At 49.0% G+C, this 24,967-nt stretch overlaps 2 protein-coding genes across 2 annotated transcripts in view; one reads left to right on the forward strand and one right to left on the reverse strand.

Moving 5' to 3' along the window:
- Nucleotides 1-568: 568 nt before the first annotated feature.
- Nucleotides 569-13,251, reverse strand: Alas1 (5'-aminolevulinate synthase 1). The gene is made up of 11 exons (XM_036193179.1): nucleotides 13,084-13,251; nucleotides 12,051-12,269; nucleotides 9,106-9,333; nucleotides 7,967-8,116; nucleotides 7,420-7,642; nucleotides 6,398-6,582; nucleotides 5,573-5,752; nucleotides 4,825-4,989; nucleotides 3,062-3,330; nucleotides 2,247-2,409; nucleotides 569-879 (listed from the first exon to the last, which is right to left on the reverse strand). Exons 2-11 carry the CDS (start codon nucleotides 12,247-12,249, stop codon nucleotides 719-721), a joined length of 1,923 nt encoding a protein of 640 aa, XP_036049072.1. The 5' UTR covers nucleotides 12,250-12,269; nucleotides 13,084-13,251; the 3' UTR covers nucleotides 569-718.
- Poc1a (POC1 centriolar protein A) overlaps nucleotides 12,246-24,967 on the forward strand; it is a 106,568-nt gene continuing 93,846 nt past the window's right edge. The window contains exon 1 of the mRNA XM_036193182.1: nucleotides 12,246-12,286. The gene's annotated coding sequence lies outside the window, so the exon portion shown is untranslated. The remainder of the gene's footprint in view (nucleotides 12,287-24,967) is intronic.

Below are 24,967 nucleotides of genomic sequence, written 5' to 3' on the forward strand. Positions count from 1 at the left end.
CTGTGAGGGGTCTAGCCTGGGTGATGTGGCTATTGCTCAGAGAGGTGAGGCCTGCTGCAGGCCTGTGGGGTAAGGGGGCAGCAGAGGGGGAGAAACTTAGGACAAGACAAGGGGCTTCAGAACGTGCAGGAAGCAGCAAGACCCAAATACAAATGCAGAAGGTGGAGGAGGGGCACAAAGCCCCCACATTCTCTGCAAAGGACATGACTCAGGGTTGGGGAGCTGGCAGGCTGCAAGACTTGGTAAGCATAGATGGGCCCTCCTTCAGGCTTGACTTTCAATGGGAAGTGTGAGGTTGAGGCAGTGGCTGAGGGAAGCAGGAAGGACAGAGCTGTGACAGGGCTGTGGGGACACTGACCCCCCTCTAGTTCTGAGGCAGAAAGTTTCAAGGGAAACTGGCAGCAGGTGGTATCACCACTTGCAGTTACTGGGGTGCCATCTGGACTACCTCCAGGCTGAGGCCCGTGCTGGTCAGATCCGAGCAGAGCAGAAGGCCCTCAGACATCAGTTTATACAGCTACAGTAAGGGCCAGATGACGGTTATTTCTCCATTTAGTAGTCAGTAGCAGAAACACCTAGCACACAAGAATTTATTTTCTGGACTATGATTTTACTATAGATTAAGATTTAATATATAATTTATTTCACATATAAAGACAATTCTGGCTACTATTTGGATATGGTAATGGCCTGGGGTTAGGTGAGTAACTGGACACAGTCAGGCCTGGGCAGACACCATCTTGCTCATGCCTGAGAAATAGGCTTTTTCTCTCTCACTCATCACTTCAAAGTGCAGCGGCCTCCTGCAGAAGTTACATTCTGCTGACGAATGTGGCTTCAGTTCCAGCCCTACTTGCTTCCACGTGACCAGCAGCTTCTCTGTGGGGAAAGACAGTTTTTGAGCACCATAGGAATCTTCTGCTCAAAAGAATCAGAGCACATGTCCACACAGAAACCTGCACCCCAGTGTTCACAGCAGCCCCATTCCTAAGACTTCAACAGTGGAAGCATTCTGGCGTTCGTGCACTGATGCATACATGAATGAGGCAAATCCACACATGGACTAATATAGGGCAATGACAAGAACAGAGCCAGCACTCACTGGAGTGAGAGAGGAGATCTGTGAGCTCTGGGCCAGCCCAGGCTGCAGACACAATGAGACTCTGTCTTAGAAATAAGTAAATAAATGAACAGTACTGATTAATGCTAGAACATGAACAAAACTCTGAGCACTGGCTGCTGGCTGAGGGCAGTCAGCCTAAAGGACCATGGATCACTCACATGGCCCCACTTACACCCAATGGCCAGAGAGAAGGAGCAGCCAGGGGTGGGCGAGACCAGGAAGAAGGGAAGCAAATGCTAATGAGCGCACAGCTTCATCCTTGAGTGATGAATGTTCTAGAGGCAGAGGTAAAGGCTTCTCAACACTGTGACTGTATCTAAAAACCTTTTAATACTGGATTTTAAGGTGAAATTTATAGTATGTGAATTAATCTCAATGACACAGTTCTAAGACTAAAAACAGGAAAACACAGTCCAGAGTAGGGTCTTTCTTCACGAACCAGCTTCAGGAAGCTGCTGCAGTGTCCGGAACACCAGCCTGAGTATCTCGGAGGTTTGGGGAAGCGGTTCTCCGGGGTGGAGTACCTGCTCAGCACGCCAAGACCCTGAGTTCAACCCCAACACCAAAGCCGTGCAAAAGTCCTCTGAGCATCTTCAACAGAAAGTCTGTCCTTGGGAGTTACGCCCACTAGGAGGGCCCAAGAGGGCAAAGTTCCTGTGAGGCAATGATACCGTAGAGCTAAACCCCCCAATCTCCACCTTTGGACATGGCGGGTGGGGAGCAGAGAGCCACCAGAATGAGTTAGTTCAAGGACCTGATGTCAGGAAGGGGAGGGTGCAAAGAAATATGAGCTGGCTTCTAGAGGCCAGGGCAGACTTGTGCTGTCAGGGGCCTCTAGTCCCTCAATGGCCACACCCCCGCATCCACACGATGGGAGAGGGCATGGGGGACGGGGCAGACTTCCTGAGAGCTTCCCAACGGACCGGACCGTGCACACTGCCAAGTGAACCGCTACTGTCTAAGTGTAGAGTTTTGTCATGTGCCAGCTGAGGACATGCCTAGCTGCTCGGGACAGGAAGAAACCAATGTGCGCCTCAAGCACTGGGGTAAATACTGCCAGAGCCGTGTGCAGGCCTCATGCAGCTCACTAGAGGTACGGTTACAGTGAGGTGCACCAACTCACCGAGGAAGAAGCTCATCATCTGCGGTGTGTGGTGCGGGGTGGGGGCAATCCGCAGGAGTTCCTCCCCACGCGGTACCGTTGGGTAGTTGATGGCTTGGACATAGATGTTATGCCTGCTCATCAGTTCATCACAGATTTCTGTGTTTTTAGCAGCATCGGCGACCTAAGTTCCATCACAGCAAGAGCAGGGTCAGAGTGAGACATGCTAATTTGGCGGAGACAGTCAAGGACGTGTGTTCAGGAATGAGGCTCAGGCTCAGGGCCAGACTGAAGTTGGGTCAGTGCAAGCCTGGGGGAGATGGGAAATGCTGCCTGCACACCTGTAATTTAAGGGAGCTGGCACTTGCAGGGTAGACCTCAACACTGAAATGTCACATGGCTGTCCTCTCAGGCCACGCGTGGTCAAGGAGTTGCTTTTTTTTTTTTTTTCCCCACAAGCAAATCCTGTTCCCAGGAGGGACTGCCCTGCTCTGGTGATACTAGTTATTTTCTTACATTAACTGACATTAACAGGGCTATGATTTGTAGAAGGGAATGCAAGATCTAATTTGAACTTCACTAAGTGGAAAGTTACACTTCAAAGCTGCCCATGATTAAGCTTCTAGAGCTTTCCAGACACACATGTGTGTTTACCCCATTAAGGTCAGTGCTCTGGAGAGGGAAGCTGTGCTCCAGCCCTGCTGATGACAGAGACATGGCAGAGGGCCACTGGCTGAGGTCCCAGCCCTAGCAATCACCCTGCCCAGGCCCAACTTCAGGAAGTTGGAATCAGAACTGTCACATCATGTGGAGTCTAATCACAGACAGGCCATTACCCGCACGGGGATGATATGGCTGGGGCAGTGGATGACCGGGAGGCCAGCGTCCATTAGCATCTGTCTCATAAGCTTGACATTGCGCTGGTGCTGGCGGCGAAGGGCACGGCCCTCAGCACTCTTCAGGATCCGAACAGACTCCAGGGCTCCAGCCAGCAGCATGGGAGGCAGGGAGGTGGTGAAAATAAAGCCAGCAGCATAGGAGCGCACGGTGTCGACCAGCAAACTTGTGCTGGCAATGTACCCTCCAACACAGCCGAACGCCTTCCCTGCAAGGAGGAGCTCTGTTAGGCTGGCAACAGCAGTAGGGACACTGAGGCACCACAGAGCCTGCAGGCACTGACTTGGCAGCAGTCACCTGGCTAAGGCATCTGCTGCAGTGCCGAGACCTTACTTGCTACTCAAGCAAACGGGAGACTCTTGACAATCGGCATTTGCTGGATAAATACAAACACTCAGACCTGTTCGGGCTGAATCAGGGCCAGGCTTATTGTTCAGTTCTGGCCAACGCCCTGGTATAATCTGTATCTCAAGTTTCAGGATTAAGGACTCCAGAGGGGTTCTCAGGAGCCTTAACTCTATGTTCTGAAGTGAACATTTTTGCTGAACCGCAAGAGGATTAAGTAGGTTCAGACTCCTATAGTGGAAAATCTCTCCACCTAGCACTTTCCACCTCACTGTACCATACCTCCAACAAGCCCACACCACAAATTGGGATTGGGCACCTGAATAGGTGCCTTTCCTCTGGCATCTCCAGGTGTGTGTGTGGTGGGGAGGCTCTCACTCCCTTGACAGGGCTGGAGGATGCTGGGTTTTGCTTGCTGGTCCTTGACTAAGTGTAGGCTTTAACTTGGCATTCACTGACTGCTACATGGGTTTCTCGCTGCCCTTAACAAATTCAGAATGTTTAAGGAAAAAGAAACACACACACAAACACACACACAAACACACACACACACACACACACACACACACACACGCACACACACAAAATCCTCTCTTAATGAGTCTCACAGGCAAAGGCAACAACATCTATAGAATGATCTATAAACAACTCATTTATCTTCTCTACAGAAATTCTGATGTAGAGCCTATTGCTATTTCTATCATATCGATGGGGAAAAAACAACAGGTATGGAAAGGTCAGCTCCTAAGCCAAGGTCACACAGCTAGGGAGCTCCTCAGCCAGGATTGCAGGCCAGACTTCAGGGTGCCAGCATGAGGAGAGGACTGGCTGGGACAGCTAGACCACTTGCTCCCTGTGCTAGGCACAGAGCAGAGCATTTCCCACACCTCAGAGGAAAGCATGGGAGCGCTCTCTCCTTTTGAATTCAGCAGCACAGAATGAAGGCTTTGGTCACAGCATGTAGTGAGAACCACAAGTATGGCTGGAATGAGCTCAGATGGCAAGAAATATAATTTCTGTCATAGTTAGCCGTGGGAGTCTGTGACCCTCCATGTCCCCAGGGCTGCTTCGAAGCTGGACTAGCGTTCACCAGGATGAAAAAATTCACTGCAAGATGGGAATGGTAGTACCCCTGCAAACCCAGCACCCAAAAACAGGAGGCTGCCCTGAGGCCAGCCTGGGCTATAGACTGAGACCCTGTCCATGACAACAAAATTCACCCCAAAGAGAAACAGTCCAGGCTTTACATGTTACCACACTGCTTCCTATCCCAGTGCCAGTTAGACCAGCCAGGCATTGGTCTTGCTATGTATCCTAAGTTCAGTGTAAAAGGGCCAAATTTACAAAGCATACATACCAAGTGTCCCAGAAATGATGTCCATTTTTGCCATGACTCCATCCCGATCACCAATCCCTCCACCTCGAGCCCCATACAGCCCCACCGCATGGACCTCATCCACAAAGGTGATTGCTCCAAACTCATGGGCCACATCACACAGCTCTTCCAGAGGGCATACTGCTCCTAAAGAAAGTCAAGGAAAATGTTAGTAATCATGGTTAGAGCCAAAGCAAAGTACTTACATTCTTTTTTTTTTTTTTTTTGGCTTTTTTTTGGGTGGGGGTGGGGGGCTTTTTGAGACAGGGTTTCTCTGTGTAGCCCTGGCTGCCTTGGAACTCACTCTGTAGACCAGGCTGGCTTTGAATTCAGATCCATCTGTCTCTGCCTCCCGAGTGCTGGGATTAAAGGTGTGTGTGCGCCACCACCGTCCAGCATACCTTACATTCTATGGGTCATTTTTAGTCCCGGAGGGAAAATGAACTTCCCCCAGTGAGGTCATAGAGTCTAGCAACAGCCAGAGCAGAAAACCCAGTTACCCCATCCATATAATGTCTTCCAATTACAGAATCCCAGCAGAGAAAAATGCAAAACCAAAAAGAAACATCATATTTTTGTTTGTTTTGGGAGTGAAGTGCAGGACCTTATACACAGTTAAGCAGAAGCTTGACAACCAGCTATATCCCCTGGGCCCACATACCATACTTTTGAAACAGTTCAAGTCTGCTTCTGCATCTCAGGCTTCAGGTTAGTCTCAGCATAGACTTACCGTCCATTGAATGAACAGTTTCAAATGCTACAATCTTGGGGACTGAGGGGTCAGATCTTTGCAGCAGCTCTCTGAGATGGTTGACATCGTTGTGGCGGTAGATATACTTTGGCACTCGACTGTTGCGAATCCCTTGGATCATGGAGGCATGGTTTCCAGAATCAGAGTAAATTTCACAGCCTGACATAAGAAAAATGCTACTTAGTGGCAGAGGCAATATCCTGGACAGATACAAGAGACCTTTTCTTGCTGACAATGCATTGAAAATGTTCACTATGGACAGCACTGGGAGCCAGTATTTGTCCTGACACAGAACTGGCTACGGCTTCTCTTCTGGGGAAATGCAGGGGCAGAGATCCCCATGGCTGCTCGGATGGAGCTCAGCAGCGAAGCACAGGATTGACATGAGCTGACACTCTGGGCTCCATCCCAGCACCATGGAACACAAAGCACAAAAACCGCAGAGAACAATCCTTGAAGCCACAATGCCAATCCTCAGAAGCCCAGCATTCTGAGGTAGAGAACCAAGAGTTTGAGGACAGCCTGGGTTATACAGTGAGACTATGTCCGAAACCAAAAACTGTCTCCAAAAAAAAAAAAGGGGTACCTCATTTCAAACTCGATGAGGCTATGACTAAATGCAATGCAGCGTGTGCTAAAGGGACTTCTTAGCATATGAAGGACACTTGAGTCAGGATCTTAAGGACGGGACCTTAAGGACGGGGCTACCAGGCCGACCTGGAGTGGGCCTTCTGTGCAGCCAATGTTCTCGTCATCGTGCGGAACCCTCAAATGTGCCAGGTCACTGCCACTGGGCTTCCTTACCTGGCATCATCTTAGCCAGGGTGAAGAGGGTGGAGTCGTTGGCTACGAAGCAGGAGGAAAACAAGAGCGCTGCATCTTTGCCGTGGAGGTCGGCCAGCTCCTGCTCCAGGTCCACATGGAACTTGCTGGTGCCAGAAATATTCCTGGTTCCACCAGCTCCAGCCCCATGCTGTTTCACAGTCTCCCTGTTAAAAAATAAAATACCAATAACTCCAGGGTTCAGATCTCCAGAACTCATTCATTTATTTAACATTTACACTTATCATGTACACAGTGTTCTGCCTCCATGCCAGAAGAGGGCACCAGATCTCATTGTAGATGGTTGTGAGCCACCATGTCGTTGCTGGGAATTGAACTCAGGACCTCTGGAAGAACAGCCAGTGCTCTCAACCTCTGAGCCATCTCTCCAGTCCCAGAACTCATTTAAAATCCAGGGGACTTACATTCCTACAACCCCAGCACTGGAGCAGAGTAACTTAAACTAAGGCTTCTTTTTTTCTGAGACTAATCACTGCCCCAATAATACGTTAAGAGAAAGCTCACTCTAGAAGGCTGCAAAGCAGTTACACATTAGGACACATACACACTATATGCTATTGCTTAACCTCACATGGGACTCTCTGTAGCAAGCCTCTTGAATAATTTGATGAACAACTCTCTTTCTTCAGGATGGTCCCCCTGAAGGACAAAGATGGGGCCTTCATCCTTTGAAACACATCCTACTGAAATAGCCTCATCCACATCTTCACATTTTCCTCTAAAACAGTCAAAGGCTAAGAATATTGTGCCAGATGGTCGGTTCGGCAGGCAAAGGGGATTGCTGTAAGGCCTGGTGACCTGCGCTCAGGCCCAGAACTCCTGTAGAGGTGGAAGGAGAGCTGGCGCTACAAAGAACAGTAGTGTATCACCGCGGTTTGCTTTCAGTGACTATTTAAATATTCTCCCGCCAAATGTCCAGCTGTATAAACCATCTATGTCTGGCCAATATTGCTAGTGGTATCTGAAAGCTGACAAGGACTTACAGGACTGCCCCACACACGCGCGGGTGGCGACTCATGCCCAGGTAGTCATTACTGCACCAGACCGACACCTGCTTTTTGGTGATGAGGGAGTCCGTGTAATCATCTGCCATGGGGAAGATTTGTGCTCTCCGGTTCACAGTTTTAAAAACTCGGTAGGTATGGTCATTTTTTTTCTCATCAATTTTCTTCTCAAAGAAACGATCATATTGAAAAGTGGCAACAGCTAAAATGGAAACAAAGAAAAGACAGTACAGCCTTTTAAGAAGAATATCCGGGTTTGGGGAAGGAGAGACCTGAGTTCAAATCTCAGTTTGGCCACTTCATAGCACTAGGTTCAGGACTAGAGTGACTGTACTTGTCAAGTGTCGGGCACACTGTCCAGCACATAGGCGAAGGGTGATGGAAGAGAGAGGCCAATGATCAGTAGCAGTCACTGCACTATGCCCAACAGTACTCAAGCAAGGGCCACAGGGCTCCAGGTCTCACCTCACCACACAACTTCACATTTATTCTGATACACATTTAACTCATAAACAAGAAGACTCACATTTTGGCAAGTTATCCTGAAGAAGATGAGACACTCTTTCTGGCCTTTGCTTTCGCATGATATCCTGGAAGTTCTTCAGCAGCTGGCTTGGGTCCTCTCCATCGGCTTTCATGTTGATCACACTGGGAGTCACTGAGCTTTGGGCAACCTCTATCGCAAAAAGAACAAGAGGCATAAAAGATAGACTTTTACTCTTAGTTCACAACACCCTCTAGGCATACTGTCAAAAATAGCTTATGGGATGGATGGGCATGGCTAGAGATAGCTCATCATCTAAGAGGACCTGAGTTCAATTCCCAGCATCCATATGGTGGCTCCAAGCTAGCTGTCTGTACTACAGTTCTGGGATCTGATGCCCTCTTCTGACCTCCTTGAGAACTAGGCATATTTTGGTGCAGACATACATGTAGGCAAAACATTTTTAATCCCAGCACTTGGGAGGCAAAGGCAGGCGGATCTCTGTGAGTTCGAGGCCAGCCTGGTCTACAGAGCGAGATCCAGGAAAGGCGCAAAGCTACACAGAGAAACCCTGTCTCGAAAAACAACAACAACAACAACAAAATATATAGGGTCTCTCTATGTAGGCCTGGCTGTCCTGGAACTGGCTATGTAGACCAGAATGCTTTAAACTCACACTGACCCTCCTGCCTCTGCTTCCCAGGAACCGGAATTAAAGGTGTGTGCCATGCTCAGCATGCTGAAGCCTTTAGAGGCCGTTGGGAGCTTAGATGAAGGTAAGGTTGCCTTTCCATGACTCTCAGTAGGATACACAGCTTGGGAGGCCCAGGCTAGCACTTACTGCAGTAATACCAGTAATTCTACCTTCTGTCCTACCAAAGGGGAGGAAGGACCAAAGAGACAAAGGAATGCTGGCATCTGTTCAAGACTGCAGGTTATTCCAGAAAGTAAGCATGACTTGGGAAGCCGGTTACCTCCTACACCTCACCAGAAAGCAAGTCCCACATTTTGCAATGCAGCCCGGACTGTCTAGCTGAGGAGCTTCCTTCCCCTTCATTACTAAAAGAGGAAGGTATTGCCATTACTCCTCGGCTGGCCTACTAATAGCTCACATATAAACTGGAGGTCCCAGGAGCAAAACGACAGGCTCCCCTTCCACTGGCCACAGTTGTTTCTGGTACCTTTCCTCACAGCATGCATTTCCTGCACATCCTCCTGAAGCTCCAGGCTGGCCTTGCGGAAGACACTGCTGCCTGTCTGGCTCAGCTGTGCGGCCAGGAAAGGGCACTTGCTCCCGGAGCCCTGGCTTGTAGCGGGTGACAGGTGTCCAGACGGGAGCTGTGTGCCATCTGGAGTCTGCTGGGATTCGTCAGGAGCCTGCTGGACTGTGGCTTTGGCAGATTTCTCTTCTGCAGAAGGAAATGGAAAGAATGAGACGTCAGACCAAGTCACTGAGTCTTCTCACCTCAAACTTTATACTCATTCCAGTCCATAACCCATGCTCAAGCTTACCTTTGCTAAACTCTGCTAATATCTGTTCTCACCTGCCTCACCATAGTGGAGGGCCTCTGAAGGGTTTGTTGGCCCATCCCAGTTACCTCTTAAACTCACAGGTGTTCTCCTTATAAACCCAATATCACTATTTTATACTTTCAGACAACCCAACATACTTTTTCCATTTATTAAGACAGGGTCGGGGGGCTGGAGAGATGGCTCAGAGGTTAAGAGCACTGGCTGCTCTTCCAGAAGTCCTGAGTTCAATTCCCAGCAACCACATGGTGGCTTACAACCATCTGTAATGAGATCTGGAGCCCTCTTCTGTATACATAATAAATAAATAAAATCTTTAAAAAAAAAAAAAAAAAGACAGGGTCACCGGACGGTGGTGGCACACACCTTTAATCCCAGCACTCAGGAGGCAGAGGCAGGCAGATCTCTGTGAGTTCGAGGCCAGCCTGGGCTACAGAGTGAGTTCCAGGACAGGCTCCAAAGCTATACAGAGAAACCCTATACAGGATGCTTGACTTGGCAATCCTCCTGCCTCAGACTCCCGAGTGCTGGGACTATGTGTGCGCTTCGCCCCCAAAGCTCTTGATGTAGATCACTGTCAGTAATTTCTACCTCATGTACACTCAGCATATTTCAGGAGAGTAATGTTCTCTCAGGCACCTGGAAGCAGTCACACAGTTATTTTCTCTTCATATTTTCAAAAAAGATTTATTATGTATACACTGTTCTGCCTGCAGGCAAGAAGAGGGCACCAGATCCCATTACAGATGGTTGTGAGCCACCATGTGGGTGCTGGGAATTGAACTCAGGACCTCTGGAAGAGCAGCCAGTGCTCTTAACCTCTGAGCCATCTCTCCAGCCTTCTCTTCATATTTTCTAAGTAGATTCCTAATAAAGCTCAACCAGTTTGAAAAATACTTCTGAAACTCAGACAAACAGCTATCACTTAGATCTTCACATTGTCCTCTCTGGGTTCCAACTATTGGTGTGCCTGGAAAAGGCCCAGGTTACCGTCACACAGCTCACCTACTTTCCTGTTGAAGTTCATCAAGGAAAGCTGCTGATGTAACACAACTGACTGGTTCTGTGCTCTAGGTTACAGTCACGCCTCGGTCCCTTGAGCAATGTGCTCATCACCTTCCTTCTAGAAAAGTCTTCCTTCATCGTTTTAGAATACCCCATGAGTCATGGCTGCTCTTTCTACAACTTGGATAAGGTGTCTCAATACAGTTTCCATAACATTTTCTATAAAGGGAAGTCGAGAGATGTTCTTTTGAAATTAACTTAATTTTATAAGTAATGCAGATCTGTTACGGAAAGTCTAGACAACGGAAGGGAAAATGAGCCTTCTAACTCAAAACATGGCCACTAGTGACAGTGTGAGAAAAGACAACTGACTCCGGACAGGAACTCCCCTGAGGACTAAGTCCTGCCCACTTACATAACAAGTGTTCCTTTCCTACAGGTTCTCGTCCAAGGGAAGCCTGGGAGGGAAAGGCTCACGAGGATTAGGTGGACTCTGAAAAACCCCTCTCCTGACAGAACCTGACTAAGACCATGCCGGTCTGCTCATTAAAACTTAGCTGTCTGGGTCGGATCCATGCATTACAATCACTAAGACCATGCCTCACTTACATACGCACCTAAACAGTGAGGCTGAACAGAGTGGAGTGGCAGCTGCCAGGCACTGGGGGAAGGGAGTGTGGGAGCTGATTTAGTTTGGGAAGATGAAGAAAGTTCTGGAACTGGATGGTGGCAGAACAACATGAATGTATGTAATATTACAGAGTCACACATTTGAATGATTAAAATGGACACTGTAGTGGTGCATGCTCATAATACTAGCACTTAAAAGGCTGAGGCAGGAGGATTGCCACAAGTTGGAGGGACATCTGGAAAAAAATTAAAAGCTAAAGTGGTTGTTATATGCATTCTACAAAAATAATTTTTTTTCTTTTTTTGCTTAAAAGGAAAACAAACAAACAAACAAAAAAGATGGCTCAGTGGTTAAGAGCACTTGTTGCTCTTACAGAGGACTCTGGGTCAATTTCCAGCACTGAGAAGGTGGCTCACAACCATCTGTGACAAGATGGACCCCCTCTTCTGGCCTCCTTGGGCACCAGGCATGCATGTGGTGCGGCCGAACATTCATACACATAAAACAAAGTGAATAAATCTTTTAAAAAATAAAAACAAAACCTGACAGCAGTAGCTCAGGTCTGTGATGTCAGCACTGGGCAGGCAGAGGCAGGGTCATGATCTCTGTGGCCAGCCCAGGCTACCTAGTGAGTTCCAGGCTTGCCTATGATACAAAGTGAGACCCTGCCTCAAAATACTAAACAGATTTTAAAATGACTACTTTACGAGTCAAAGGCCAAATCTTTATTGAGGAAAAGGTTGCTAGTGACTGCTTGTACCAGGCAATGAGGAAACACTAGAACCCCGCAATCCAGAAACCTGTATTGTTTCACTTTTAAATCCAGGAGCATGAGAAGCTCCTAATCTGTGAGTCAGAGTTACACAAGATGACCGCCCCCCCTCACACACACAGTGCTGATCCCTCCCTCAGAGTGGCCCGCACACCAAGGAGGTGCTCCTCACTGCTAACCCTACTTACTCTCATTGGCTGGAGGGGTTTCTTTGACCTGCTGGCAGTGTACCGCTGAAGTGGACAGGGTTCGAGGGGCTGGCTTGGCTCCAACTTCCATCATCTTGGGGCAGTTTTGAGCATAGAACAAGAGAGATTTTCCTGCCTTCTGCAGAAAGGCCTGAGGAACTCGAGATAAGAACGGGCATCGTCGAACCACAGTCTCCATGTCTGCAAAGGTGCTGGCTCCTGTAGAAGAACCCATGGTGAGTGCTATGCCAAGGGTGCCCCAGATATACATCTCACTCAAAACAAAAACAAAGAAACAAAACGAACGACAGACAGCACCCGCACAGGACTAGGTAAGGGAGTGGTGGCCATACTCAACCCAGGTCACCAACTTCATTCTCCACCTCTACGTAAAAGCACCCTCCTCCTCACACAAGGCAACTTCACCAGCGTAAATAGGGACGATTAATAACCAGGGGGATGGAAGAGACGAAGGACAAAGCAGACTAGTGGGGGGTAGGAGGGGCAGAGGCTCCTCGAAGGGTGCCCAGTGTAGGCAAGGCACCTTAGCACACATCCAGCGCCAACAGCGAGGCTAGAGAAGCAGTCACTGTCACCTATCCAGGTAGGCAGGGCTCATGGGGATCCTACCAACCCGAGGAAGCAGCGGGGGAGAGTCTAGACCGGCCCTGAGTGCCCGAGACAAGGTCATGCCCCTACAGCTGGAACCCGGAAAGGGGGCAGAAAGAAGGGTAGGGTCGGGGCTGACTCGGAGAGTCGGGCTGGTGGAAGGAGGTCAGCGGTGAGTCAGAGGTTCCCCGGGGTCGCAAGCTCGAGAATGGCATGGGTAGGAAGGAGATTCTGAAGCCGCCTGTCAAACGCCGAATGTCAGGAGGGGACGGAACGGGGCCTCTGAGGTAGCTCCAGAGGTAAAGAGGGAGGCGGCGGCGGTGGTGGTGGACGCTGAGCCAAGGTGGGGGCCGGAGGGGGATGTGGCGTGCGGCCGCGGTGGCGGGGCGCGCCGGCCTCCTGCGACCACCGAGCGGGCTCTCACCTGCGCGGGCTCTGGACGGGGCAGCGATGGGCACTCGAGAGGAGGGCGCTGAACGGACGGACCAATGCCCTTGCCCACTATAGCAGCCTAGGGACGCAACCGCTTTGGCCCTAATATAGAGCCAGAGTGACCGCTGCGCATGCGCCGTGGGCGCGGCCTGTCCGGCGCATGCGCGCCGTCGTCGGCCGGGCAGGCTGGCACGGCTGTCCTTGTGGGCTCTGCTCCAGCTGGTGGGCTGTGACTTGGGCCTACGCTTCCAGGATCAGAAGGGCAAGGCGATGGGCAGGCAAGTCCCTTTTTGGACCTGATCCTTCGGCCTGGCCCTCTGTCATCTTTCACAAACAGCCCTGTGCGTCAGATCCCTGCGCCCCAGTGTGTTGGGCGTAAACCAACCACTCGGGAACCTACCTGCTAGTAAAAGGGTTTCTTGGACTTAGAGGAAGGGGTGATGGATCTTAAAAATCTGATCAACCAGGGGCTTAGTTTTGTCTGTGGCAATGACAGGCCTTTCCTACTGGATGCATGGCCCTGGTGAGGATATGCTAAGGTGTCTTGGATTGAAGCAGCAGCAGCCGAAGGGAGCCCAGTGGTGGCGTATTCTGGCCCAAACTGAAGAGAAGAGGAAACTGAGGAACTGGCCAGATGGGGCCCATAGCTCGCAGCTCTAGCCATCCAGATGTGAGGGTGACATGACACACAGACATAGGATGTAACAGCTGTAAGTTACTGTTCTTGTTTTTGAGACAAGGTCTCATGTAGTAAAACCAAGCTGGCCTCAAAATTGTTACATAGCCAAAGATGACCTTGAACTCCTGCCTCTACGATCCCCCGCTCCCCAGTGCTGGGATTACAGGTATGAGCCGCCATGCCTGGCGTATATAGCACCAGGATTGAACCCAGGGTCTCGTGGCAAACACTGCTAATTGAGCTACATCCAGACCCTGGTTTTTGTTGTTGTTATTTTCGTGAGTCAGCGTCTTGCTCTGTGGACCAGGCTGGCCTCAAACTTTCCCAGATTCTCCTGCTTCTGTCTCAAATGCTGGGGTTACATAATGTGCTGCAATACTGAACTAGCTCTTGTTTTTATTCTACATTGAGCATTGTCCAAAGTCCTCGCTGGCCGTGATGCACACCAATTGAATGGCTTAGTCCTCCATCCTGTGTTAATCCCAAAGATGGGAGGAATACACCAACCCAAATCATCTTGGCCAAATGAATTAAAGCAAACTTTTTTTAAAATTCGTGGGCATGGTCTGCCTCCCCTTAAATAGAGGTTTGAGAGGTGAGCATTGGACTTGAGGAAGACAAGGTTTTCATAGCTCAGGGGTTGGCAGTTTCCAAATGGGGAATTTGGCAGACAAAATAGGTGAGGTTACAGGAGCAACAGGTAGTCATAACAACCTTTTGAAACAATCCTAAATGGTCTCACGAATCCTAAATGGTCTTATAATAAAAACCTGGAGCAAGATATCAGGGTGAAAGTTGAAAGACCAGAGAAACAGAGCAAGCCACAGCTACCACCTCTTACCTCACCAACTCCTCAGCCTGACAGAGCCTCTGCAAGAGAGTGAACTCCTGTCTCCCCACCACCACCTTATATTCATTCCCTTCTCTGCCCAGCCATATCACTTCCTGTTTCAACCTTCCTACTGCTTGGATTAAAGGTGTATGATCCCAAGTGCTGGAATTAAAGGTGTGTGCTACCACTGCCTGGCTCTGTTTCTTTTTTAGACTGCATTAATCTCGTGTAGCCCAGTTTGGCTTTGAACTCACAGAAATCCAGATAGATCTCTGCCTCTGCCTCCCGAGTGCTAGGATTTAAAGGTGTGTGCCACCACTGCCTGACCTCTGTAGCTAACTCTATGGCTGGGTCTGTCTTCTGATCTTCAGGCAAGCTTTATTTCATAGATTACAAATAGAGTTGCAAGATGGTTATAACTTTTTGAACCAAAGATATGGTTGCCATTTCCTGGACTAGGCAGAGCAGAACCATCTATTGGTAAGATTACAGGCAGGGCATAGCCCAATCCTTGAGAAACAGGTTTAATCATAAACAGGAATGAATCCAGTTTGTCTTTACTAAAAAATGGCTTTTAAGCCTAAAATGGAGGTAAGCTGGTTCTTCACCTGGAGTTCAGAGCTGAATCCTGCCTCCTTTGAGGCTCCTGAGACCTCACCTGAGGGGTAGGGCTTGGCAGTCTCTCAGGAACGCCAACCTGGACTCCTTATTCCACACCCTTCTCATCTTGCCCCAGACTAGGTTAGGCTGGACCTGTGCCAAGCCAAGAGCTGCCCTCCTGCAGCTGGAGAAAGAACCATCCTGGTTGCTTTTTTCTCAGCTGGACATCAACAAGCAGAACAAAGTCCAGAATGATAAAGATGGAGGTGTCCCCAGGCACTTCCTGATTCCCTCTGAATCCCCAGGTAGCTGTAAGACTGGCATGATGAGTCTGTGACTGCAGAGGAGGCACTTGAGTCCAGAGTGGCACTGTGAGCATGCCAGGATGAGGGCTCTGGTCTACTTGTCCGAGACCTGGCCACCATCTTGCTAAGGGGTAGCACCTATCAGTCAGAGAGAAGAGAGAAGGCCAGCTCTTGAACACAGAGCTAAGACCTGGTGCTGAGTGACTGTGTTTGCTTTGGGTCTCCCTTTCCTTATCTGGGCAATGGGATCATAATGCCTGCTGCCTGGCTGTCTTAGGAGCTGTTGGGGTGAAGCAGAGAAAACTGAATATCGGAGCAAACCTGAGCTCTAAATTCAGCTTTGACTCTCAGTTGGCTTTGGCCTTCACAGCCAAGGCTTGATTTCCTCATCTGTGAAGCTTTCCCAGTGGTGGGCTTGTTGCAGGAGTGTCAGGGTGCAGTCAAGCCTGCAGAGGCTTATTTATTGTTTAAACTCAGGGCAGCTCTCTGGGAATTTCCTGTTTAATGAAGGGTGGGGGGTGGGGCTAGGGGGCCAGGAGGCCCACCCACAAGTAAAATGAAATAGGATGTTGTAAACAATCCGAAGTAGAGGAACTATTACTTTAACAGGAAGGAGGGAGATTCCAGCCACCAGGAAGGCGTCCTGAAGAGAAGTAGGCGCTGGCTGGAAGAAGGGTGGGTCTATGTGGAGAACGCTGGGTAAAAACAGGAGTGGAGAGTCCCAGGCCTGTGGGAGAGGAGCGTGGTGTGTGAGTCAGCCTGAAAGCTTGGTCACTTGTATACAACAGCCGGAAGCTGGGGCAGGAGCTTAGACCAGAGAGGCTTTAAATGAGCCATAGTGTCAGAACCCAAAGAATCACTACCAAGGTTCTGCCCAAAATGCAGGTCTCTAGGCTACACTCCTCGATTTTTTTGAGCCAGGAATCTGTACTTTAAATAGACCACCCTTCTGGTGCTGTGGGTGCTAGGTCTCTTAGGGCCACATGTCGGGGTACGTCACTCCAATGGTTCGTGTTTAAGACCTCGAAGGACAAAGCTAAGTCCAAGAATTCTAACCTGAGTGCTGCTGCATTCAACTTCTTGAGCAGGTCCTCCATGTTCTCAGTTTCCATCTTTGTGAAGTAGGAGTGACCCAACCTGCCTTGGTCTGTGCTAAGTGAGCCCTGTGCTGGTCTAGCAGCCATCCTCTCCTGGGTTGCTGCTTCCAGTCAAGTCCTCCCTTCTCTAAGGATCCTTCCCTTCCCTCTCTCTCCCCACCACCCGACCCCCCTCCCATCCTCCCACCACCCCTCTTGAGCTGCAGTACAAACTCCTCTTATCCTTTGCTCTGACCCTGAACACGGGGACCCAAACCGATGGAGTTCAAGCAAGGTCAGCCCTCTTCTAGCAATGACGTGGAGACCTTACTGTTTCTCAGCCAGTCTGCGTCACTGTCACGGTCAGGGACTGCTGCACGTAGCACCCGGCCCCACAGTCAAGGCAGAAGGAAAATGTCAACTCTTGCCCCAGAATCCCCACTCCTTTCTCTGGGCCCCACAAGCTGTTTTCAGCAGTGCCCCTCCATAATAAGCTCACCAGCCAGTCTTACTGATTACCACTCAGAGTTTCCCCTCAAGGAGACCCTGGTAGCAGGGGACAGTGCTGCCTAGCATGCACTGTCAATTCCAGTAATGCAAAGCTAAAGTAAAAAGAAAAGAAAGCCTTCCAGCCCAGGCTGCTGCTGCCTGCTGTAGCTTTGGACCAGCGGGACATCTTGTACTAGTACCCACATGTGCAAGTAGGTGAGGGCTTCCTGGCAGCCCAGCTCTGCCTTGGAGTGCTGGAAACATGAACTCCAGGTTTACAGTGACAGGGCTCAGGAGCCACTGTGTGAGATGGGATGTAGGGACTGAGGAGAGAGACTGAGGCCCCTACTCTGCTGTCTCCCTGCCTTTGGAACGACTTCAAGTGCTGGGTGACCTGGAGCAGAGGGAGCAGTGTAGGCCCTGACTTCTGTTCATGAAGCTGAGGGTGGGATTGGGGACTCTGGCTGGAGGGAAGCTGTAACAGGGCCCCCAGACCTTAGCATAACTGACGCCATGATTGAAGTACCATTCAGGCTGTAAAACTCAGCACACAGAGAGAACCACCTGTGGAAACTAAAACAAAGGCCTAATCCATCCAAGTCCATGCTTAGGGGGAAATCTCTAAATGGACTAAATTTGCTTTCTGGTTTCCTCTTCTGGCTAACTATTCTTGTTAACTGAAGTATGTCAACCAAGTATATGGTTTTTGTGCCTAAAAACTCCCTGAGAAAGGCTCAGGGCTACACTGGGATCCCAAACACCTAGTGTAGTTGTGGCCCGCTAATAGAGACTTTCTATTGGCTTAAACACATGTCTGAGCAGTCTTTTCTGGTGGCTATCCCACAACAGAACAGGGCTATTAATGCTCCAGAGGCAGGTGTCATTAGGTCTCTCACAGGACAGCCCACCTCCAATTCCGTTCTAGAGATCAGGAGATGTCCAGAAGGTCCCAGAGATCCCCAGAACCTAGGCCTCCAGCCACACACAACAAATTATGGCCTAGAGATCTGCTTGGCTCAAGTCCTATTTTGTTTTCATTGTTTTGTTTTTGTTTTTATGTTTTGGTTTTTATTTATTTTTAGAGAACCAACATAACGTGCTTTTTGGTTTGTTTGTTTGTTTGTTTGTTTTTGCTTAAAAAGCAATGCCAGGCTAACCAGATGGCTCAGTGAGTCAAGGCACTTGCTGCCAAGCCTGATCATCTCAATCCCTAAGCTCCACATGGTAGGAGAGAACCAACTCCTGCAAGTTGTCTTCTGTTCTCCACACACATGCATTCAGACACACGGTAAATTAATAAAAAATATCATTTACAGCTGGGTGGTGGTGGCGTATGACTTTAATCTCAGCACTTGGGAGGCAGAGGCAGTCGGATCTCTGTAAATTCTAGGCCAGCCTGGTCTACAGAGTGAGTTCCAGGACAGCCAGGGTTACACAGAGAAACCGTGTCTCAGGAAAAAAAACAAAAACAAACAAACAAAAAAAACTTTACAAAACCAATGTCTCTGCTGCAAATAAATCTGGGTCAAAATAGATGACTTCAAGATGACATCAGTTCCATTTGTCAGTTAGCCAAAGAAACTGTCAACTTTATTAACATTGTTTCCATTTCTAAATCATCCTTGAAAGAAATATAGGGGTCACACTGTCCTCAAAGTGATCCAGAGGGTGAAGCTTGCTGTCTGGATTCATGTTTTCACCAGTTAAAGAAGTATTTTTTTATTTTATTTTATTTTAATTAATTTATTTATTTATTTTGGGTTTTTAGAGACAGGGTTTCTCTGTGTAGCTTTGTGACTGTCCTGGATCTCACTCTGTAGACCAGGCTGACCTCGAACTCACCAAGATCCGCCTGCCTCTGCCTCCTGAGTGCTGGGATTACAGGCATGTGCCACCACTGCCCGGCTTATTTTTATTTTTTTAGACAAGGTTTTGTTATATAGCCTTAGCTGATCTGGAACTTGCTATGTAGACCAGGCTGACCTCAAACTCACAGACTCTGCCCCTGCTTCCAAGGGCCAGGATGCACCACCATGGCTGGTTTTCTTGAGACAAGATCTTGCTATAGGGTGTGTGTGTGTGTGTGTGTGTGTGTGTGTCCTCTGATTTGGCAGTATGTGCCTTTACCTGATGAGTCATTTCGCCAGCCCCTTGTAGGCTTCTTTTGTGAAGCTGCTTCCTGTCATGATTCATGACAACATCGACCAGAGATTTAAGTGAAGGCATTTCACTGATGGGCGGTCCTCAGGCTGAGCCTCTGTCCTGTAGGCCACCTTCCCCTCAGTGTCCAGGCGCAGGCCATCTTTGATCTCTCTTCTCACCTTAGCTGATGGCCTCCTGAAATGTTGGGGAGGCAGAGTCCAGGAAAAGACCTGGTGTGAGCCAGGGTGCTGGGGGAGGGGAGGTAGGAGGTGGAGTCTTGTCAGAGCTGAGATGGGAGGTCAAGGAGAGGCAAATTAAGACAGAGCAATGGAGCCAAGGATTTAGTGAAGTCTGGGAAGCCTCATGAAGGATACCAGAGAAGCTTGAGTCGGTCAGACAATGGAAGAAGATAGATGTATGTCACGAAAGAAAGGTGACAGTCCCAACCAGCCGCAGCCAGATTTTCACTGTTACTCAGCTTCATGCCATTGCCTGCAGCAGCCTGAGTTCTTTCAGAGACCTTGACTCCCTAAAGAGAGACTCTTGACTTTGCTGAAGAGTTTTAGGATGAGCCAGTGCTGTGGGATAATGCTCTTGGACACTGTAAGGATTTGTCACTCGTTTTGGTTTAATAAAATGCTGATTGGCCAGTAGCCAAGCAGGAAGTCTAGGAGGGGCGACCAGAAGAATTGTGGGAAGAGGAAAGGAGGGGTGGAGTCCTCAGCCGATGAAGAGGAAGTAAGATGAAAATGTTGGACTGAGAAAAGGTACCAGGCCATGTGGCTAAACATAGACAAGAATTATGGGTTAATTTAAGCATAAGAGCTAGTTAGTTATAAGCCTGAGCAATAGGCCAAACAGTTTTATAATTAATATAAGCCTCTGTGTGTTCATTTGGGACTGACTGGCTTCGGGACCAGGCAAAACAGAAACTTCTGCCTACAAGCCAGTGTGAAACAAAATTAGATTAGGGAGAAAGTTTAACGTTGTTTTCTTTGTTGTTTTAACATAGCTTTAAGTAGAGAGTTGGTAGAAAAAGAAGTCCTCGGGGAAAGACAAGATACAGCCCAGCTGGATGTGGACCTCTTAGGAGTAATGTCTAACCCTGTTAGTACAAGTCACATACATGACTTGGAAGCTCTTAAAGGTCTCTCCAAAATGGTTGCTAAGAAACTTCTGCTTTTCTTTCTTTGCCATCTTCTTTTTATTATTAGCCTCCTCCTCCTCCTCCTCCTCCTCCTCCTCCTCCTCCTCCTCCTCCTTCTCCTCCTCCTCCTCATCCTCCTCCTCTTTCTCTTCCTCCTCTCCTCCTTCTTCTTTGTCCTCTTTTCACCCAATTCTTGTTTTGTTTTGTCTTTTTTTCAAGACAGGGTTTCTCTGTGTAGCCCTGACTGTCCCGGAACTCACTCTGTAGACCAGGCTGGCCTTCAACTCACAGAGATCTGCTTGCCTCTGCCTCCCAAATGCTGGGATTAAAGATGTGTGCCACTATACTGGGCTTTCTTCTTTTTTTTGAGACAGGGTCTTATTGGGTAGCCTTGGCTGGCCTAGAACTCACTAGGTAGACTAGGCTGGTCTCGAACTCACCAAGATTCATCTGCCTTTGCCAAGTTCTGAGTTCATGGAGTACAGCACCACACCAGAATCTGTCCTCTCCTTTGATAAATGAAAGTATAGGGTGGATCTAGAGGTGCCTAGGGCAGGACAACAACCTGGTAAGATAAAAGCATCGGGCAACAGGAGTTTCACAAGGGTGTTAGGACCCATCTTTTACTATGAATGGGCATTTCTTGTGAGATGTCTAGAAAACAGATTACAGCTGGCAGGGAGAAAGACCATATATACACCCCAACTACACTAGACCTTAGCATGACTTGTTGCTAACTTAGCATTCTTATTTAAAATATCTTTGTATAAAAGAATCTTGTCTCTGTGTGGGCAACCTTCATAGCAAATGCTGTCAGTTGTACTGGAATTTTTTTTAAACATTTATCTTAGGGGAGCATACCACAGCGCACATACCGAGGCTATGAGAGGATGACTTTCAGAAAGAAGTTGGTTCTCTCCTTCCACCATGTGGATTCTGGAAATTGAACTCAGATCATCAGGCTTGGTGGCAAGCATCTTTACCTGCTGAGCCATTTCATCAGTGCTATGGTAGAACAGAATGCTTTGACAGACTCTCAGGCTAGCTCCTCCATTCCCTTCCTGTGTCCCCCTCATTTCCCCTTGTCTTTCTAGCCTAAGCAATGTGACTATCACCCACAACAGGGGCCTTGCTCTATGATCCCATAGGCATTTAAAGGCCTATTCTGCATTCTTTCTGCCAAAAGAGAAGGACCCTGGAACAAAAGGGAAGGGAAGCCAAGAGAGTGAACAGAGGCCGGAGTGTGGTGGCCGAGAGAGTGAGCAAAGGCGGCAGTGTGGCACACACCTTTAATCCCAGCACTCAGAAGGCAGAGGCAGGCAGAACTCTGTGAGTTCAGGCCAGTCAGGGCTATCTGAGACTCTGTCTCAAAGACACACACACACACACACACACACACACACACACACACACACACGCACACACACACAGAGAGAGAGAGAGAGAGAGAGAGAGAGAGAGAGAGAGAGAGAGAGAGAGAGAGAGAGAGATTAGGGACTCAGAGGGGAAGTAGATCTGGTTGTATGGTCAGGGAGGACAGTGGGGGGACAGTTGCTAAAAATGCAGTTACCAAATGTGTTCAAGAGTTTGGCCAGATGCTGTGGCTGTTGCCAACTTCAGGTTCCCTTTGACGCAACCGTACAGGATGGTGCCACAATTAGTCCCTATATGGGACAGAGCCCAGGATAGATAACTTGGATACATCCAGCAAGAAGGAAGTATGGCTGACTGTTGGCCTCTGCCTTCAAGACCAGTTTTTCAAACCTAGGGAGAACCTTCAAGGAACCAGGCTGTGGCTGCACTGAGGGTCTCAGGGGCTCAGTGAAGGTGTTTCTGTACTCTGGGTGACTGATCCAGCTGGAGTCCCAGCACTGGTCCATAGCCAGCCAGGATCTTAGGAGGCCCCACACACCTGGGGACATCACTCATTACCATCATCTGTGCACAGTCAGGGGCTCTGAACCTCTCTCTTCCCATTTGGGGAGTCCCTAGAAGGTGACTGGCTCTTTTGCCCACACCACATAACTTTCTTCTAATACTAGGAATCAGGAACCTGTTCTTTCTGCCTCTTTGCCTGCGTCCAACCACATCTCATCTCTTCTGCATGCTGACAGTAGAAGAGTAACAACCACTACCTGTCGTAGACATGAGGAAGCCATGCAGGGGTGTGTGTGTGTGTGTGTGTGTGTGTGTGTGTGTGTGTATGCGTGTGCGTGTGCGTGTGTGTGTGTGTGTGTGTGTGTATGTGTGTGGTGTGTGTTTGGGCTTATGAGACAGGGTTTGTCTGTGTAACAGTCCTGGCTGTCCTGGATCTCACTCAGTAGACCAGGCTGGCCTCGAACTCACAGAGATCCGCCTGACTCTGCCTCCCGAGTGCTGGGATTAAGGCGTACACCACCACTGCCCGGCCAGCATGTGTGTTTTAAGCCTGATTCTTACAAGCACCTATCCAGTGTCCCTATCTTATATTCCTTCCTCCAGCCTCAAGCAGTCAGCACAGACCCTGAGCTTCATTTTCCTCATACACAAAAAGTGAGTGATACTTCTGTGATGGTCAAACATCACGTGTGACCTTAACTTGGCCACTGGGCTCACTGTTTACATGCTAGTCTGGATGTTACTGTGACTAACACTTGTGAACAGCTGATTTTACTTTGTTTGTTTGTTTTTGTTTTTCGAGACACGATTTCTCTGTGTAGTTTTGGTGCCTTTCCTGGAACTCACTCTGTAGCCCAGGCTGGCCTTGAACTCACAGAGATCCACCTGGCTCTGCCTCCAGAGTGCTGGGATTACAGGCGAGCGCCACCACCGCCCTTGTCTGTTTTGAATAGCCTTTTACTACTCAGGCGACCTCAGGCCTTCTCACCCTTCCCGCCCCTGTCCCATCCGCAGGGCTGTTGTCCCATCCAGGGCTCTGAAGAGAAGAGTGGCCAGCATGGGATCCCCTCCCTCCAGTTCTCAGAGGTGTCCAATCCACCACTCTTCTACAGACTTCCTCCTTGTCAGTCTCTGCAATCACTCGGGCCATTTTCATCCCATCAGTTCCATTTCTCAGGAGAACCCCGACTGGTGCTCTCTTTATGTAAGACTGGGCTGAAGGCTCAGTGGAAGGGACAATGTCTTTCTGGAGCAACTATACCTTGAAGCAGCAGGCAGGAAGTGTCGGTTGTTGGCTACAGATGAGAAAATCGAGGGCTCAGAAAGTGATGTGTCTAAAGCCTCAGAGAGCTGGAGTCACATTCCAGCCATACCTGCCTTTCCCTTGTCACCCACCTCCTTACCAGCTAGCCAAGGGGCTCACTATGGGCTATGTCTTTCCAGAAGTTCCCTCTGGGTTCCCTCAGGCACTGGTGGGGAAGTAAGACCAGAACCCTATTAGGACTCCTGGTACTGAATAACAGATTAACAGATTCTTGTGCAACGTAGCTGGGGGTTGTGGCATGCCAGCACTCAATTGCTCCACGGCTGTCTTGTGGCTTTGAGATAGCGGGGTCAACAGAGGAGCAGCAACAGCTGGAAGGCCTTGCCTATGTCTCTGCAGCCCTTTGAAAGACAGACCTGGGATCTGCATCCCAGAAGCTTTTGGGAGCCCCAGAGGTGAGGGCAGCGGTGGAGCCGGAAGGCTCTAGTCCGCCCAGCCTTCCGCGGTCAGGGAGTCTGGTGCTCCTGAGGTGTAGCAAGGCACTTCTTTACCAGTTCTACCTTCATCCCTTATCCTCAGCCCTTCTCCCAGCTCCTCCTTTCCACTTTATCTGTTTTGTAGATCTGAGCAGTTTCAGGCACTAAGGGATCATGGGGCTTGTGCACACACACCGAGAACAGATGTCAGACACAGGTACTTCTGGAATGGAAGCAGGAGGGCACCACAGCTCAGTGGGTAAAGGCACTTGCCATGAAAACCTAATGACCTGATGTTTAGAACCCATGTGAAGGTGGAGGAGAGAACCAACTCCCAAAGTTGTCTTTGACCTTCACACGTGTCCACACACCTGTATTATGCACACACACACAGTAATAGCATAAACAAAAATCTATAAGAAATAGTACTTGAGCTGGGCGGTGGTGGCGCATGCCTTTAATCCCAGCACTTGGGAGGCAGAGCCAGGTGGATCTTTGTGAGTTCAAGGCCAGCCTGGGCTACAGAGAGAGATCCAGGAAAGGTGCAAAGCTACACAGAGAAACCCTGTCTCGGAAAACCAAAAAGAAAAGAGAAAAAAGAACTAGTAATTGAGACCCTATGAGCACAGATTATCCAGACAAACCCTACTACTGTTAATAATTGGATGCTAATTTTCTTTTTTCTTTTTGGTTTTTCGAGACAGGGTTTCTCTGTAGCTTTTGGAGCTTGTCCTGGATTAGCTCTGTAGACCAGGCTGGCCTCGAACTCACAGAGATCCACCTGCCTCTGCCTCCCGAGTGCTGGGATTACAGGCGTGCACCACCACTGCCCAGCACTAATTTTCTTTTTTGACACAAGATTTCTAGTCAAAGCTGGCCTCTAATTCCCTAGGTAGTTAAAGATGACCTTGAACTCCTGGTCTTCCTGCCTCTTCCTAAATGCTGATTTATGCAGTACCAGGATTGAACTCAGGCCTCATACAGGATA

Source organism: Onychomys torridus, chromosome 7, assembly GCF_903995425.1.
Source record: "Onychomys torridus chromosome 7, mOncTor1.1, whole genome shotgun sequence".
Classification (NCBI taxonomy): domain Eukaryota; kingdom Metazoa; phylum Chordata; class Mammalia; order Rodentia; family Cricetidae; genus Onychomys; species Onychomys torridus.

What these genes read in the sequence shown, in the direction of transcription:
- Alas1 (XM_036193179.1), bottom strand. Translation starts at nt 12,249, where the DNA reads ATGGAGACTGTGGTTCGACGATGCCCGTTCTTATCTCGAGTTCCTCAG. An exon ending in CCTGGCTAAGATGATGCCAG is followed by an intron (nt 5,753 to 6,397) that starts GTAAGGAAGCCC and finishes TTCTTATGTCAG; the next exon opens with GCTGTGAAATTTACTCTGAT. An exon ending in GATGATGAGCTTCTTCCTCG is followed by an intron (nt 880 to 2,246) that starts GTGAGTTGGTGC and finishes CTTTCCCCACAG; the next exon opens with AGAAGCTGCTGGTCACGTGG.